The sequence below is a fragment of the Diabrotica virgifera genome, chromosome 1 (genome assembly GCF_917563875.1).
Source record: "Diabrotica virgifera virgifera chromosome 1, PGI_DIABVI_V3a".
NCBI classification, from domain to species: domain Eukaryota; kingdom Metazoa; phylum Arthropoda; class Insecta; order Coleoptera; family Chrysomelidae; genus Diabrotica; species Diabrotica virgifera.
Window position 1 is genome coordinate 16,673,493 of NC_065443.1, and position 19,183 is coordinate 16,692,675.

At 33.8% G+C, this 19,183-nt stretch overlaps 1 protein-coding gene across 1 annotated transcript in view; it reads left to right on the forward strand.

Moving 5' to 3' along the window:
- The window catches only part of LOC114334234 (phenoloxidase 1-like), a 50,140-nt gene that overhangs the window by 23,737 nt on the left and 7,220 nt on the right, over positions 1–19,183 (forward strand). The window contains exons 5-9 of the mRNA XM_050655056.1: positions 2,025–2,227; positions 8,933–9,185; positions 10,935–11,099; positions 11,800–11,928; positions 13,521–13,848. Of these exons, the coding sequence (XP_050511013.1) occupies positions 2,025–2,227; positions 8,933–9,185; positions 10,935–11,099; positions 11,800–11,928; positions 13,521–13,848 (1,078 nt within the window). The remainder of the gene's footprint in view (positions 1–2,024; positions 2,228–8,932; positions 9,186–10,934; positions 11,100–11,799; positions 11,929–13,520; positions 13,849–19,183) is intronic.

Consider the following 19,183-nt stretch of genomic DNA (forward strand, 5'->3'; position numbering starts at 1 on the left):
ATTTCGTGCGTATTTCTACCTTCATCTTCTTTAGATGCCGTGTCCATATTCAGAGGTTCGACGCCATCATGTTTACAAGTTCCTGTAACCGTTCTCTATCGGCTGTTGCGCTAAATAATTCTTTTACTGTGGTTCCACACCATTGTATTATATTTCGCAACCATATAAGTTTCTTTCCCTCAAATTTTCCTTAAATTATAAGGGGAAGTAGATGGTATTTAGGTCGTCTAATTATATGGCCTAAGTATTCTGTTTTTCTTCTCTTTTTCTCCTATTTATACCAAATCCCTAATTAATTTCTTAACTTTTATTTTAATATCCATTTTTGTTTTTTTTTTAATTTTTTTTCCAAATTATTTAGCAATTTTTTACCCTGGGTTTTGGCGCCCCCAAAGGATGGCGCCCGTGTGCATTGCACACTTTGCACATATGCACATATGCACAATATTTCTTTATTAATTAAAAATTTCACGAAATGAGATCCGGATCCCGTATCCATAAATGTGAAAACCTCTACCGTGGAACCAATTTCTGGGCAACCTTAAGCTCTGCCTTTTACAATTTATAAGTCGAGCAGACGACGAATAAAGGAGACGAAATGGACTCTACAATATGCAGTCATATTCCGTCAATTTTTCTGGAAAAAACTCCAACGAAAGTTGGTTCCGTGTACTCACAATATGAGTTAACTGAGAAAATGAAAATTTTATATGGTAGTGGTCAAGTCCTGCTTCTTCTTCTTCTACGGCGCTACAGCCCAAATTGAGCGTTGGCCTCCTTTATTTTTTGCCTCCACACTTGCTTGTCTGTGGCTGCTCTTCTCCATACACGGAATCCTAAAAGGGACTGTGCGTCGCTGTTTACTGTGTCTTTCCATCGCTTTTTTGGCTTTCCAACCGGTCTCTTTCCCTGCATTCTAGCATTAATTGCTCTTTTTGGTAGCCTATCCTCTCTTCTTATCACATGTCTGGCTCATTGCAATCTTTATATTCTAATGAAGTCTGACAGGAGTGCTTCCTTATAAAGTTGATAAAATTCGTTGTTGTATCGACTTCTGAAGATTCCGTTTTCCCTCACAGATCCTAGTATTCTCCTCAGTACTTTCCTTTCGAATGTGTTGAGTTTGTTTTTGGATGTTTCTTTCAGGACCCAGACTTCACTGCCATAGCATGTTATTGGTCGAATTAAAGTTTTATAGATTCTCATCTTTGTATTTCGGTGGACACTTTTAGACCGAAATATATGGGAGAGGGCAAAATAAGCTCCGTTTGCCTGCGTTATTCTCTTCCGTATTTCTCCATCTTCTGATCCGTCGGCATATATTTCTACTCCCAGGTATGTAAACTTTCCAACCAACCGTTTCAATGTCATCTTCATGTATAACGTTTTGTGGGACTATATTTCTTCTAGTCTGTCATTATTTTTGTTCTTTCTGTGTTAATTTCCAGACCTAGCATTTTTGTTTGTGTTTTTAACTCTGCGTATGTTTCCTGTGCTCCTGTTGATGTTCTACTCATAATATTAATATCATCGGCCAGTTGAACCGTTCGGTTGGTCAGTAGGTTTCTTCGTCCAGTTTGCATTTGCCTAACCGCATACTCCAGTTCCAGGTTAAACAATGTTGGGGCCTGCTTTAGTCCCTGCGAAATTTTGAAAAAGTCTGTCCGGTGGTTTTGTATTCGTACACATGAATGAGTTTCATCCATTGTGGCTTTAATGAGTCTTATTAGTTTGTGTGGTATTGCTAATTCAGCCAATATATAGTATAGTTTGTTCCTTTTGACTGAATCATATGCCTGTTTGAAGTCTACAAACACGTTGTGAACATCAATATCGTGTTCCCATGATTTTCTCCCAAGATTTTGCATTTGGTCAAGCCCTGCTGCCTGCAGGCAATTGTATACTTATCTTGGTCTCTTCTTCTACCAGGACCACGTTAATCTTGGATCTTTTCCTGAATGATCAACAATAAATTTAAAAGCTAAAATGATATGTGTAATACAATTTAACTAAAATTGTTATAGGCTCCGATTATCATACCTATGAATTATACGGCATCCAATTTGGAGGATGAACATCGTATAGCATATTTCAGAGAAGATATCGGAGTAAATCTTCATCACTGGCACTGGCATTTGGTATACCCAATGGAGGGAAAAATTGACGTTGTTAAGAAGGATCGCAGAGGGGAACTCTTTTACTATATGCACCAACAGATTATGGCAAGGTAAGTATATTAACGTGTTTTATAGACTAACTAAATTGTTAACTTCTTCTTCCTACTTTATAAATAGGCTCAATGCCTGTTTTACTTCGGTTTTTAGCCTCAATTGACGTTGTCTGGCCCAGTGGCGGCTCGTGAGTTTTACAATAGGAAGACTCTAACTATAAAAAATCTAGACAAATTTGCACTATCAAAAAATGTACCAGAAAATGTAATTTAAGGCTCCATTTGTTTTTGACCATTTTTATTTACATTTCACCTTACGGGGACCCTCCCTCTTATCGCATGCTTGCATTGATAACTGAGATGTAGAATAGCTTTTGTAATTAATAATAATAATAATATTGTTAGAATTATTGATACTAAAAAACTTTATAAAAACAGGATTAAATCTAAAATTAACGAAGCTTTTCGAATTTTGAGTCATATTTACCCCACAACGATAGAAGTTCCTTTTAATTGCCGCGATTAATGAAATCATCACTTTCATCGTGTCCGCGAAAAGCTAATTCTTGCGAAGCCAAATATATTGTTATATTGATAAGCCTATTTAAATTCATCCTATTCTCCAAAACCTGATTATTGTAAGTAATTATGGCCTCTTTTTGAGCAGTATCTAAAGTAGTTACTATATTTTGTTTAGCAAAAAGTTTTAATTTACACGACGAAAATATGTGATCTTTAGATTTGGAATGTCATTCAGTTGAACGAGGTAAATTTTTTAGATCTGAATATCCTATTTTAGACCACGTTGTATGTTCGGTTTGTATTGAAAATAAGATACAAGGATAGCAAAAAACTTTTTCCCTCTTAATAATAGACCCGGTTAACCAGTCCCATTTATTAAACCAATTAATACTAAATGCACGATTTTGAAGATTACAAAGGATTTAATAATAGTTAAATTTGGCTGTGGTCTTCCTAAGGTTTTAATAATATAAGCTTTATTATATTGTACCTAAAGTATTAAAATTATTCCTGAGCAGCCAGTCAATTATATCTTCAGATATTTTGATTTCGTTTAACTTATCCATTTTATATAAACAAACAACGGTACATAAGTTGTAAAAATAACCTTACCAAGCCAATGACAACACAAATAAAAATATATGAAATACAAAAATTCACCAAACACTAATAAAAAAAAAAAATAAAATGATAAAATCACACCAAGAAATACCCTGACTATTAACTTCCTTATAGAATTTAAGTAAAAACACAAGGGAACCTAATTCTGGTTTAGCCTCCCTTGCCTTATATTTCTGGGTAGTATGACGTGAAGCGATATAATATTACGTTTCTTTATCGAGTATTATTGTACGCATAGGAAACTATATTACTGGTTTCGAGACGTTTGTCGTAACTTATAACACAGCGGAGTGGAGTCTGGTATCTGCCTCCCTTGGTAGGGATATGAGGAGCTGCTCACAGCGTATAGGTGGGCATATAGATGCGTTCCAGATGCGTTTAGTTACAAGTGTGCAATAATTTACACTTTGTATTAGTACGAGCGCTTGTTTTTTCTCGTGATTCAAAAATAATTTCTCGTGATTCAGAAATATTATGTCCCAGAGATGACATAAAATGTTTAAAAAAATTGTGGGGAGGCTAAGCCTCCGTTGCCTCCTCTGACGAGCCGCCACTGGCTGACCATCTTTTCCTCAGTCGTCCCAATGATCTTCTTCCATTTGACGATTTGTCTCTTGCTATTCGTACTATTCTATTTTCTGTCATTCTTTCTATGTGTTGTTTCCATTATATTTTTCTTGTTTTGGTCCACATATTTATTTCTTGTATACCACATCTCGTTCGTATTTTCTCACTTTTTACTTTGTCTTTTAGAGTATGGTTTGTTATTTTTCGTAAGACTTTCATTTCTGCTGTTTCCAGCAATATTTGTGTTTGCGTCTTATCTGCTCTTGTTTCCGCTGTGAACGTCATTATCGGTCTTATTGTTGATTTATATAATATCCTGGTTTTCGTTTTCGTTGTGAGGTATTTGTTTCTCCAGATTGTGTTGTTGAGACATCCTGCTGCCCTATTTGCCATATTCACTTGTTTTTGTACTTCTTTGTACTTCTGTCACTCCACCTTTTGCCGGTCGACTCATGATACTATAAATAACAAGATAGTATCTTCCCGTAGCGCAAATACGTCCGAGTTCGCGCATCGCATGACGTAACTGGAGACCGGAATTTGAACTCTTGTTGTTAGCTTATAGTCCAGACTGTATCGTCGCCTCCGTTAGGTAACATATTCCGATTCGATTTTGTTGCACAAACTCACTTAAAAAGAGTTCCTTGTAACAAATATACAGAGTGCCGGGAGGTGCTACAGTCGGAAAATTTTTTAAACAATTTTTTTAAACAAATTCAAAAAATCAATTTTTTCACTCTAAAAAATCAATTTTTTTACTTCAAAAAATCAATTTTTTCACTTCGTATAATACTTTTTTTTTATTCTTTGGGTCATTATGATCCAAAAAGGTCTCTTATAATTTTTCTCTAAAATTGACTGTTGTTGAGTTATACTCGATTTAAAATTTGAAAAACGCGAAAATGGCCATTTTCAAGGTTTAATAACTCGGTTAAAAATTATTATTATAAAAGTCAAAAAGTGACTGAATCAAAGTTGAAAGTCCCCGCTACAGGATTCTGAAGAAATTTTGTCATTATTTTATTACTGAGCTGTTATTTTTAATTGTTAACCTAGAGCGCTAGTCGGACAAACTTTGTTTTAATTGTTTAACTAAGTTTTAATTGTGGAACAGTTTAAAAATTTGGAACGTCAGAATACGAAAACGTTCCATGTGTTTTATCGGACAGAACTTCCAATTGATTTGTTACCATTTCATTAAACCCTCATGCAAAAATAAGACTGGTGTTTATTACCAACTGGACATTTTAATGAGTGGAACACGAAGAACATGTCAAATGACATAAATCATGTTGGTTAGTAATAGCAGTCTGATTTTTGCATGAGAGTTTAATGAAAGGGTAACAAATCAATTGGATGTTCTGTCCGACAAAATACATGGAACGTTTTCGTAATCTGACGTTCCAAATTTTTAAACTGTTCCACAATTAAAACTTCCCCTGTTCCAGTACATCAAAGTTTGTCCGACTAGACACCGATAATCTATTAACAGATTTTCAGCTTAATTCAGATTAATTAACTTTTTTGGATACGCGAGAACCAGGTGTATTATAATGATCCAAAAAATCTAGGAAAATTGAACGAATCGAAAAAATCAATGTTTTGAGTTTGTTTAAAAAAATTGTTTAAACAATTTTCTGACCGCGGCACCTCCCGGCACCCTGCGGATTTGTTACAAGGAAGTCTTTTTTAGTAAGTTTGTGCAAAAAAAATCGAATCGGAATAATTTACCTAACGGGGGCGACCATACAGCCTGGACTATACAACCGCGAGCAACTCAACCTAATCGGAAATCATTCGGTCATTACGAACCATTACGAACTTGGGTCTCCAGTTACGTCACGACTCCCTTCTCTTCGAGATGCGCAATATATTATCTTGTTATTTATAGTGTCATGGGTGGACTGATACTTCTTCTACCGATTGGTGCTTTATCTCTTGCTATTTTGACCACACGTGTCTCCCCATTCTACTTATGTGGTTATTCCATTCTTTGTTTCTATTTAATGTCCATTCGTTTATACACTGTACGTTACATTGCCTTCTAATGTCTTCACTCCTTTTCCGATCTCTCAGCGTATTTCCTGTAATTCTTCTCAGTACTCTCATCTCTGCCGTTTCCAATAGTCTTTGTGTTGTGGCTGTATCGGGTATTGTTTCTGATGCATATGTCATTATTGGTCTTACATTGGCTTTATAAATTCTTGACTTCATCTCAGTGTTAATATGTCAGTTTCGCCATATAGTGTTATTGAAACATCTTGCCAATCTATTTGCTTTTTGTACTTGATTCCTCACTTCTTTGTCCAGGTCTCCGTAGTTTGACAATGTAATTCCAAGGTATTTTATTTTCATTACTTGTTCAATACTGATACCATTAATTTCTATTTTACATCTGGTTGGTTCTTTACTGATTACTATTGTTTTAGTTTTCTGAGATAAAATTGTCATATTGAATTCTTTTGCTGTTATGTTAAATCTGTGGAGTAATCTTTGCAGACTATCTTCATCTTGGGCTATCAATATTTATTATTCTTGGAACATTGATCGAAGACTAATAAACAACAACGAGGTATAAGAGGTGAGTTTAAGTAGTATATCCCGACCATTTTCCGCAATTCTACAACCCCCGTCGTCTTTGGTGTGCTGAACGAATTTCGACGGTTTTTCCTTTTACCTATCCTTATACGAGCGGTGATCGTATTTCCCAACATTTTTTTTCCTCTGGCGAGCTGAACGAGATTTCCTCTCATTATACGTCCATTTCATATTAATAAAAGTAATTCCTAATCCATGCGATCGTCAATATCGTTCTTTCATGTACAAAATATTGTCGCATCGACCCGAGCCGAAAGCTCGATGCGTAGGTTATAAATATATTTTATTAACGAAATTAACGAGTAATTAAAGCTTATCTTATCTTTTGATGTTTTAATTTCAAATAAAAATGTCTTAAAAAGTTAACTTGTGTCTTAGGCTGATTTTGTTACCTGGATAGAGCAACAAACGCAACGACCATGTTACATGGGCGCAACTGAGTATTTTTACCTCTTTCTTTCCCATTCTGTATTCTCTTCCTTTGTTGAAGTTTTTGATGAATTCATTCATGATTAAATTGAAGAGCATAGGAGTCAATGAGTCTTATGCTCTTATTCCACTACCTATGTCTATAGGTTCTGTAAGTTGCCTATCTATTCTGACTTCCATTTTGTTGTTTTGGTAGATGTTTTCAATAGTTTTTATGATATCTAGGGGACTTTTCTATTATACAGAAGATGGATTACATTTTTGAGTCTTACTCTGTCAATGCTTTCTTCAAATCAAACATAAAATTTAGCCATGCGGCTCACACTCCCTCTAAGGGGAAAATTTACTCATACCAGATACCTACGGTATCAAAAGGATTGAGCTCTGGCGGGACTCTTTAACTTTCTTTAACTATTAAAAGGATTGAGCTCGATAACTCCGTGTTATCGAGCCCTAAGTGACTTGGAATGCAGGTGTATCCCCCAAAAATTTTCATACACTTCTGGCCGTCGCACAGTGGTCCAAAAACCCGAAAAGATGGCCAAAATATGAAAGCGTTTTTGATTTGCATGAAATTAGGCATCCAGGGGTTCTTGAAGTCGCTTATTACGAATCCGAAGTCTAAACTCCAAAAAAACAAAATGGCGGATGTAATATGGCGGATTTATATATTTTAAATATATTTAATACCGTCGAAATTTGATATCCGGGGGTTTTTAAGGTTGCTGATTACGAATCTGAAATCGAAATTTTAAAAAACAAAATGGCGGACGCAATCCGCCAATTTTTTATTCTTATTATTTAATCATATGATTATTAATCATATGAAAGTCAAAACTAATTTTTACTTTATATTTCAACAGTACTGTACGTGGCCCTTTTATCTACGATTTTACACTACGATACTGAAATAACTAAAGATATACAGTAGTAACAACTACCTGAATGCCGCGGCATGATCTGTTTATTCTGCATTGTTAACGATTCACATTGAAACTCATAGCGCAGAGCGCTTCAAGAAACAATCAATATATTGTCAATCTATAAGTTACTATCGCTAAATTTAACACCTCCACTAGGTTCATCTCTTTTTATCTCACAACTTAATATGTTTTCCATCTTTTGCGTTATTTTGCCGGTTATTAGTGCGCTCATCACTGTTTAACTATTTGGCTATCTGAAAATTTAATTTTTTCAAAATGTATACATTCTTAATACCTAACTTCAACTTAAAATCTACTAAATATAACACATACAAATATTTTGATATTATTGGCTTTTATTAAAAATGGCTCCACGAATAACCTCCATTTTGCAGAATTGAATTTGCGCACTTCGTTTTCGAGATACAAGCACAAGACTGTGTGCGTCAAAAATATTCGTCATTCTTAACTGCGGGTTTGTTCCGTACGAAGATCAACTTTGAACTGAACTGGAAATTCAGATATAGGAGATATAGCTCTAGGGTTGCCAACACTGAATAGGGAATTTCATTCCCTTTTAGAAAATGTAATTATATTCCCGAAACGTCGAATTTTTTTTTTTGACTTTTGGCCAGCTTTTCGGGATTTTGGACCACTGTGCGTCGCGAGTAGTACAGCTTTCTGCATGGTCTTATAAAGATGTTCATTCAGACCCAGCTTTTTTATGCTTTCGATGAGGGCCTTCGGAATGACTCCAGTAGTAGACATAATAATCGGTATCGTCTGGGTACTTTGGATTTTCCATTGCCTTCGTATTTGAATTTCCAGATCTCTGTACTTGGCTATCTTTTCAGTAAATTTACTACGTAGATTATTGTTGTTAGGTATCGCCACATCAATTAGTGTTGTTTGTCTTGTTAATTTATTAACTAGTAAGAGATCTGGTCTATTATGTGCCACTGTTTGGTCTGTGAGCACAGTGCGGTCCCAGTATAGCTTGTAGTTGCCATCCTCAAGCATACTCTCAGGGACGTATTGACTTATCTATTATTGTTATTATTATTGTTGTCGTTTAAAGCTTCATTTTGATTTAACTTTCTAGGTATAATTTTGAACGTCTTTGCAACGGATTGAAGCGAGTGGAAAAATTTACCAATTTTAATGACCCGATATTGGAAGCCTATTATCCGAAACTAAATAGCATGGTTGCCAACCGAAATTATCCTGCTAGAGTATCGAACATGCGTTGGCAGAACTTACAGCGAGACCTTGAAGAAGTCTTTGTGGATGTAGAACAGATGGAACGTTGGAGACATAGAATATATAACGCTATTCATAGGGGATACGCTAGAGATGTAAGTTACTTTTTTAATAGAGCACCTAATCCGGTATGAAGGTTTTCTTTGGTCAGTTGAAACACATTAAAAATTACTAATTACTAAATATCTTCTTCTTACGATGCCTACCCGTTCTGGATGTTGGCGATTAGCATGGCTATTCTAACTTTACTTGCTGCTATTCGGAATAGCCCGGTTGTCTACATATGTACCTATTATTAAACCACTTTCCCAGGTTTTGAAGCCAAGATATTCTTCTTCTCACTGGTCCTCTCTTTCCAAATACCTTGCAGTGAAGAATTAGTTGGAACAAGCCATATCTTTGTTCGTTCCTCATAAAATAGCCAAGATATTCTAGTTTGCATTCTCGCATTCCTTGCCTATTCTACGTAGGACCTCAACATTAATGTTCTCGGATAGTCCTTTTATATATGGTATTGATATTTTCCTCGTATTATTTCTTGTGGATGTTATAGGATCCCGTTCTACGTTGTTCTGTTCTATTCGATCTAATCTTGACAATTCCTTATATATAAACGATAAAGTATAATCATTTTTTAATAAAAGAGATGTTAACAATTGTTTTTCTTCTAACAATGAATTTTCGTTAGAACAAGTAATTTTGGCTCTATCATATAAAGATTTAATGATTCCCTTTTTAACGTTGATGTTGTGATTTGATTTGTAATTGAGATATCTGTTGGTGTGTGTTGGTTTTCTATACACTTGAGTCTCATATACAGTATCCTTCTTTGAGACTAAAACATCGAGGAAAGGCAGAGTGTTATTATATTCCTTTTCCATTGTAAATTTTATTGTCTCTTCTTGATCGTTTATAATATTTAGGAATGTATCAACAATTCTGATCTATGAAGCCATATTGAAAACACATCATCTACATATCTCCACCATACTTTTGGTTTTAAATTTTGTTTAGAAATTATATTAGTTTCGAAATCCTCCATAAATATATTAGCCAATAATGGAGATAAAGAAGAGCCCATTGCTAGATCAAAATTTTGTTTATATAATTCATTATTTAGTTGAAAATATGTATTATTAGTACATAATGTCAATAACTCCATTATAGCTGATACACTTAGTCTTGTCCTAGTTGTCAATGTATTATCATTAATAATAATATTAATTAATATTAATTTAATTAATCACATTAATCGCACGATCCACCCACGAAATTGTTAAAATGTGTCTGTAACACCACATCTCGAATGCCTCGAGTTTTCTTAAAGAAACTTCGGAAACTGTCCAGACCTCCGTATAATAACGTAGAATATACATAGCACCTGATGATATATATTTTGGAAGCAAGTGGTAAATCGTGACTTCTGAAAAGATACTTCACCATTATGAACTCTGATCTTTTTCTATGGAGATATATTGAAATAGAGATTGGTTAACCACGTGGCAAGGATGAAGTATGGAAGGTAGACACGCAAGTGAACCAAATGTAGATCAAAAACAGATAATCGAAACAGATGAAAACCACCTGCACGATAGCTAGGTGATCTGCGAAAGATGATGAAAAATTTGATCCATATTGCAGAAGATCGTGCAGACTGGATACAAACAGGGGAGGCCTATGTCCTTCAGTGGACTTAAAATGGACCTATGGTGGATCGATGTCATATCCCTATTAGCAAATCAGATTTTTCTTATTTTATACTATATAATAATGTGTGTGGCTTATTATTTGGTTGATTTATTATTAATACATTTGTAATTTTCTTTTATAATTTCTTTTTGCAGAAAAAGCGCGACCCGGTAGAACTAACAGAAAACGATGGCATCGACATTTTGGGTAACATGGTAGAATCCAGTATTCTTTCTCCAGATAGAGATTTTTATGGTGATTTCCATAATATGGGTCATAATTTCGCTGCCTACATTCACGATCCTGATTTCAGACACCTGGTAAGTTGTTAAAGGTCTTATTATTGGAAGACATATATTTTAAACTGGTCATACTGCGGCTAATTCTATATCTTTCATTTGTTAGTGACACCAATTCCAGACTTCTGGAACCTTGTACCAGTTTACACAGGTGTAGTAGATGAGGAGTATATGTTTCAAACGTTACATGGTGGTCGTCAAAAAGTGTTTTGCACTAGGTTGATAAAATATGGTTGACATTTTCAAGTTCTCTACTCTAAAGAGTCTGCGCCTTAAATCTCCATGAAACAGCCCCATTTTGTACAGGTGTCCTTGACGCTTGTCCACTAAATAAGGCTGTTATGATTCTCAGCTAATTTCTGCTTGTTTTTCGTGGTATAAGTTTTGTACTGTACTTGACCGAGAATATTTTCCCAGTAATAGTTAATTGTTAGGATCCAAGTTTTTTTCTTAAAGGTCTAGTCGTACTATAATTTACTATGATTTGCCTTTCGTTTCGATATTAGTTCGCTTTAATTTCCTAATATTCACACATGCCTACGTATTGTTCCAATATTTTTCCCTAGATGATGAGACAATTTTTGTTAAATTCAGATTTTGATTGCATATTTTATTCAGTGGCATATGCTTTCATAATTTAACTAATTTAGAATAGACCTTTAATCACTTCACTAATCTAGTCGAATTCTGTTGCACAATTTACAATGGATTGTTATTGCAGGAGTACTCTGCCGTTATGGGCGATACTTCGACTGCTATGCGAGATCCATTTTTCTACCGCTGGCATGCAACTATCGATGACATATTCCAAAATCATAAGGACATGTTGCCTGGTTATACTGAAAAGCAAGTAAGTATTTATTTATTTAAGAAGGTGTAGTAACGAGCAAATTATTTCATATCAGTTTGTTTAGTATAGCAGTTGGTTCTCATTTTGATTCAGATCAGACCACAGGCCTATCTGAAGATCCCAAAAGGGTAAGAAAATGGTGGTTTCCTCTGAAACAGAATACTATATGATCTGCCTTTCATTTTCTCTTAGTCTTACTTAGAGCTTCACGATACGATACAATATCGACACTCTTTAAGTATTGGGTATTGTATTAGTTATGCCAATGAAGTATCGTATCGTGTACCGATATCAGCAATACTTTCTTATAAAAATATCGTATTGGTATTGATTTCGATATGATATCGATACAATACTCGATAGAATATCGACAAAAGGATTAAATTAATAAAAAACATGATTCTTTATTCATTTATCACTATTTTTATCAAAAAATCTCTTAAAATATTCAAGAAACAGGATAAATTACATTGTAACCTCACAAATATTATTCTTTAAAGAGCTCTCCATTAATCAGTTCATACAAACGAGTTCTTTGATACTTTTATCTTTTAGAGTATCTTTAATTCGTTTGTATCAGCGATGCTTCAGAAAAAAACCGCTCGACTGGTACGGACGTCACTTGGGCACACAAAATATTTCTAGCAAACCAAGCAAGATAAAAAGGTGAAAACACTAGACACTATATGATTTCCACCATATTAATTTATTTTTCTCGGTATCGATATAATCAATAATATCGAGGCAAGCGTATCGACAATACAAGAGTATTGTATTGATTTCAGATAATGAGTATCGTATCGATATTATTATTGCTAAGGTATGTATTGTATCGGTATCGTATTGATTTTCGAGACGATATTTTTATAGAATATCGTACTTCTATCTGAGTACAAGGAATCAAAATTCGACGAAAATTGACCTAGATAAATTGACGGGTTGTAAAATGCAATCTTAGATTCCCCTAGTCTACTTCATTTATCATTCATTTGCCTTGTAAATTTTAGAAGACACAAACATTTTGGTTCCAACAATAATTTTATATTCTCGGATCTAAGACTTTTCATTGTGCTATTTAAGAAATGATACTGTTTACTATTATAAGTTAATAATCACAAAATTTATTGTTATTTGTAAATAATTGTTTGTTAAATTTTATAAATATTTTGGTATTTAAAAAGATATGTACACAACGGAAATCAATAAGGATACATAATTTAAGGAAAGATAAATAGTTTTTTGTACGTATATCTGGTGGGGTGATGCATTCTCCCATTCCTGGGATGGTGAGAAAGAATAATATTCAATTCCCTGATCCTCCTTTGAGATCCTTTAGTATGCAGCTTACTTCCTCTGTATTTTTGCGTTATTCTCAATTTAATTTATTAAACACGTCTTATAATGCAAGAGTAAACAATCTTAGAGAAATCGTGTCTTTCTGTCTAACTCCTCTTTACGATCTTACTTTGTTGGTTGTCCGAGCAGGAGCAGGAGCGAGCTTTCGACATCCTCTCTGGCGTCATCTTCAGCTCTTACTTCATATTACATGTTGTGTAATATCTATAATAATAATATAATATTTTTTCTTCTAGTTAGGTTTTGAGAACGTTATTGTCCAAGACATCAAAGTTCAAACGCAAGGTGCTCCTGTTAACACGCTTCAGACGCATTGGCAACAGTCCCAAATAGACCTCTCAAGAGGCCTGGACTTCCAACCTCGTGGAGCTGTTCTTGTAAAGTTCACACATCTGCAACACAAACCATTTTCCTATGAGATCACTGTCAATAATGCCAACTACTGTCCCACTGTTGGCACTTGTAGAATATTCATGGCTCCCAAATTCGACGAAAAAGGCAAACCATGGACTTTTAAACATCAGAAGAATATGTTTATTGAGTTGGACAAGTTTACAGTAAAACGTGAGTATGATTGTATTACATTTTCAAATCATAATTTTCAGGTCGTCTTCCATGTAACCATCTCGTTTTGGGCTTACTTTTTCTTCATCTCTCTATCGGCTTCCATTATACTATTGTCTTTGCTGTTTTTGCATCTTATTGTCTCTGGACATGTCCCAGCCATGATAGTCTTTGACTTTTCCCAGTGGAAATATGCGCATTAAGTTCGCTACTTGCGGAACCTTTTTGATTTATTTCTGTGCCAAGATATGTGAAGGCATCCACACGTTCAATGGTATAGTTGTCTATAATATACAGGGTGTCCAGAAACTCTACCGACAAACGAAGACATGAGATTCCTCAGATAATTTTAAGACAATTTAACCCAATTCACCTAGTCAAAAACTGCTTCTTAAGAGAGCTAGAGCTCTTTGAAGATGGCGTCATGAAATTAGTTTTTCTTAAATACCCCCAGAACGCTTCTATTTAGAAAAACGAAAATTGGTATGCATATTTACTTTTCAGAGATGAATCGATTCCATCCATTGCAAATTTCTAGTACCGGTCATAGGCGTGCGTTTTGGGTAGAGCAACGGGTATTTTATCGCATAACTTTTTTGTCCTTAACTTTTATGCATTTTTGACACCGGAATATTAAATTGTGAGGTATTCTAGTACTAAAAGGTACTCTTGATTTAAGTCGGTGGGACATACCCTTTTCTAGAAAAATCGATTTGAAAGTTTTTCGTTTTTGGAATTTGAAAAAAAATTGAAAGAACTTTTCAACAAAAAACGAAGTATTTTACCAACATAAAGTAAGAGTAACTTTTAGTACTCGAATACCTCATAATTTAATAATCTAATGTCAAAAATGCTCAAAAATTCAAGACAAAAAAGTTATGCTATAAAATAACTATTGACCTACCCAAAACGGACGCCTATGACCAGTACTAGAAATTCGCAAATAATGAAATCGATTTATCTCTGGAATACAAATAAATGTACCAGTTTCGTCTTCCTAAACAGTTTTTTTTTTAAATTTTTTTTTAATTCAAAAAGAGAAAAGTTTTCAAATCGATTTTTATAGAAAACGATGTGTCCTACCGATTTAAAACAAGAGTACCTTTTAGTACTAAAATACTTCGAAATTTAATAGTCCAGTATCAGAAATGCATATAAGTTAAAGATAAAAAAGTTATGCGATAAAATAACTGTTGCCGTACCCAAAACGGACGCCTATGATCGGTACTAGAAATTTGCAATGGAGGGATTAGATTTATATCTTGAAGATAAATACGCGTACCAATTTTTGTTTTTCTAAATAGAAGCGTTCTAGAGGTATTTAAGAAAAACTAATTACAAGACGCCATCTTCAAAGAGCTCTAGCTCCCTTAGGAAGCATTTTCGGACTAAGTGAATTGGGTTAAATTATCTTAAAAGTATCTGAAGAATCTCCTGTCTTCGTTTGTCGGTAGAGTTTCTGGACACCCTGTATACAGGGTGGGGCATTAGTGTGACAAAGTCCAATTACTCGTTTGTCGTAAGAGATACGAAAAAAAGTTATTTAGGTAAAAGTTGGGCACATATAGTACCATAATTTAAAAATATTTTCAAATATACAGGGGCGTCCGTGTTGACAGGGTGACACAAACTTATGTTTTTATAAATAGAACACCCTGTATATTTTTACATTTTTTGATTCTCCTCAATGTTTTCTTCTTAAAATGTATGGTTTTGTAATGTTATACGAGGTAGTTTAAAAGTTAATTACGTTTTTTTGTTAATTTCGTAGCAATATCTACACCCTGTAGAATTGTAGTGATTTGACATCAATTTTCTATTTATATTCAAACGATTTTTAATATAGTCTACTACTGTCAATCATTAACAGTATAGCGAAATGTTTAATTTTAGCATACAGGGTGAGTCGAAACTCGGAATGAGTATTTTCTGAGTTTTCTTAAATGGAATACCCTGTATTCTAGTATTGTAATGAAATGATATTTTATGGTACTTTTTTATTTCTTAATCATTCCCTATACCTAAGTGCTTTAATTTGTAAGTTATTCGTGATTCTTTAAGCCAAACATTAAATGCAACAAGAATTACGTGAAATTTTATTAGGAGGCTGTGAAAATATCCAATCAAAAATAATTTTTCGAAAAAAAATACATAATAATCTAGTCTGATTCTTAATTTATGACTGTTGGATGAGATATCCAAATACATTCGTAGTTAAGGTTGTTGGTGCTTAAAATATTAATCAAACATACAAAATTCTCCATAGTTGGCTATGACACAAAATTTGCTTAAACATTTGACATTATACTTAGTTACAGTTGATTTGTTACCATTACTAATATTCATTTTTCTAACGAGGAACTGTTTAAAAAGGCTTTGTGCTAGGAGAGTATAACAAAAATGAGCTACTTGCAATAAAAATTTATCATCAGCAATTCCCTTATAGACGACAACCAAAAAGAGATACTTAGATTGTAAGAACGGTTGTACGTACTAATATGCAGATCCTCAGTGACACTAAGGATTACATTTAATTCCTGTTTTCTTCACTTACAATAGTTTTTGTTCGATCAGATTTATCATAATCTAAGTGTCCAGTCCGTTGAAACCGTTCTAGTATATTTTTAAACGTTTCTTTTCTTAGTTGTCGTCTATCAGGGAATTTCTGATGAAAAATTTTTATTGCTAGTAGCACATTTTTGTTATACTCCACTAGCACAAAAATCTTATTAATCAGTTCCTCGTTAGAAAAACTCATATTAGTAATGGTAACAAAGCAACTGGAACTATAAAAATTGTATAATATCAAATTTTTAAGGAAATTTAGTGTCATAGCCGTCTAGGTAGAATATTGTATGTTTTTATTAATACTTTGCGGACCAAAAATCTTATCTACGAATTTATTTGGATATCTCATCCAATATTAATAACTTAAGGATCAGGCCAGATTATGCTCTATTTTTTTTCGAAAAATTATTTTTGATTGAATATTTTCACGGCCACCTAATAAAATTTCACGTAATTTTTCTTGCAATTAATGTTTGGCTTAAAGAATCACGAATAACTTACAAATTAAAGCACTTAGGTATAGGGAATGCTTACGAAATAAAAAAATCCCATAAAATATCATTTCATTACAATACTAAAATACAGGGTGTTCCATTTAAGAAAATACTCATTCCGAGTTTCGACCAACCCTGTATACTAAAATTTAACATTTCGCTACACTGTTAATGTTTAACAATAGTAGACTATATTAAAAATCGTTTGAACGTAAAATAAAAAATTTATGTCAAATCACTACAATTTTACCGGGTGTAAATATTGCTACGAAATTAACAAAAAAAAAACGTAATTATCTTTTAAACTACCTCGTATAATATTACAGAACGATATATTTTAAGAATGGAAACATTGAGTAAAATCCAAAAATGTAAAAATATACAGGGTGTTCCATTTAAACAAACATAAGTTTGTGTCACCCTGTCAATACGCACGCCCCTGTATATTTAAAATATTTTTAAATTATGGTCCTATAAGTGCCCCAACTTTTACCTAAATAACTTTTTTTCGTATCTCTTACGACAAACGAGTAATTGGACTTTGTCATACTAACGCCCCACCCTGTATATCCAATCCTGTTACTCCGTGAAGGAGCATAGGGCATCCACGAAGCTTCTCCATTACCCTTTATTTCTGGCCATGGTTGCTATTTCTCCCGAGGTTTTCTTCATACTTTTGTAGTCTTCTTCAACGGTACTCCTCCATGTTTTGGTCGGGCGTCCTCTGCTTCTTCGTCCTACTGCACTCCATTTGGGTTTGTTTTGATTTTCGCTTCAGTTTCATTGATTTTAGAGTTTAAGGTGAGTGAATAATCAGCTCTCTGCACCCGAGAGTCCGTTTCTTCTTCTGTTTCCTGATTGTCCTTTTCATTTTGCCAATAATCTGTTTTATTTTTGTATGATTTTTGCATTTTATCTGGTAATTCATTTTCTTTCTCGCTTTTCCAATTTCTTTGCCTATTAGTCATTATAGTTCCGGGTTTCGTTTCGGCCTTTAGTTTTTTAACTTGCTTGCCTCTGTGAGTTTCTGGGACCTGTGATCCCACTTCATTTTCTTCCCGTTCACTTCTAATTTCTGATAGCCCACTTTAACGATAGCACCTTTTTTCTTTTCTTCTCTGACTATATCTCTTATATTTTTCTGGATTTTTTGTTCCTTTCTTGTAAGTTCCGCGTCTATGAAAATGTCTTGCCCCATTAGCTTTGCTTTTTCTTGGAGTATCTTTATTTTGTCATTCCATTCTACAATTTCCACTATGCATCTATCTTCTGCGCTCTACGTATCTTTGTTTTCAAAAGGAGTTTTGTCTGAAACATTTTTTCCAAAGCTTCTTCGAGTGTATCTTCATTATCGGTATTCATTGTAAGTCCAGTTATTGTTAGGTTGTTTAGAATTTTTTGTTTTTCCATCCTTTCCATCTTATCCTCCACTTCCTTGATTTTGTTATGTAGTTCTTTTTTATCGTCCATTATTCCTTCATTTAGGCGATATAATTTAGGCGATTTCAGTCCTCCGACGCGTAGCGGAGGGCAGTAGTCATTCAAGGGAGGAAAAGGCACTTTACTCCCATGTTATACATATGGTTTTTCCACCTTCCTCAAATAACACGTAATTTTTTCATTTTTACTTAATTTATTTATGTAACTAACCAACAAAATTTATTAGAACTAAAACTAATAAGTAGGTACATTATAACTGTCAACTGTCAAATATAATTCAAATTATTAATGTAAACATTGTTAAATCAAAATAACAATTTACTGTTTTTTACCGTTCTGCAAAATACAGGATGTTTTATAAATAAACTTTAAAATGTATAGATACTTACGTAATAGAAAATAGATATTGTACAGGGCGTCAATAAGTTATATTTGAAATAGAAATAGAAATAGAAATAGAAATAGAAATAGAAATAGAAATAGAAATAGAAATATTTATTTATCCTTTAAAGACATTCTTACAAAAATATATAGGACAAGTCACAGAGATGATTCTACATTGTAGAACCGTAGTTACAGGCTGAACATTGTTCAGCAACAATTTTTATAAAGGTACCTAACACCTAACACATATAATATAACATATTTAGACATATACAAAACAATTTATACATAAAAATAAGATAGTGGTTTATACAGTATCTTCAAGAAATTCTCTGACTGAATAGTAGCATTTGGCTAATAAGTTTTTGATTTTATTTTTGTAACTGTTAAAAGAAGCAATCTCCTGCACTTCACCAGGAAGCTTATTGTACAATTTCATTCCCATAAAA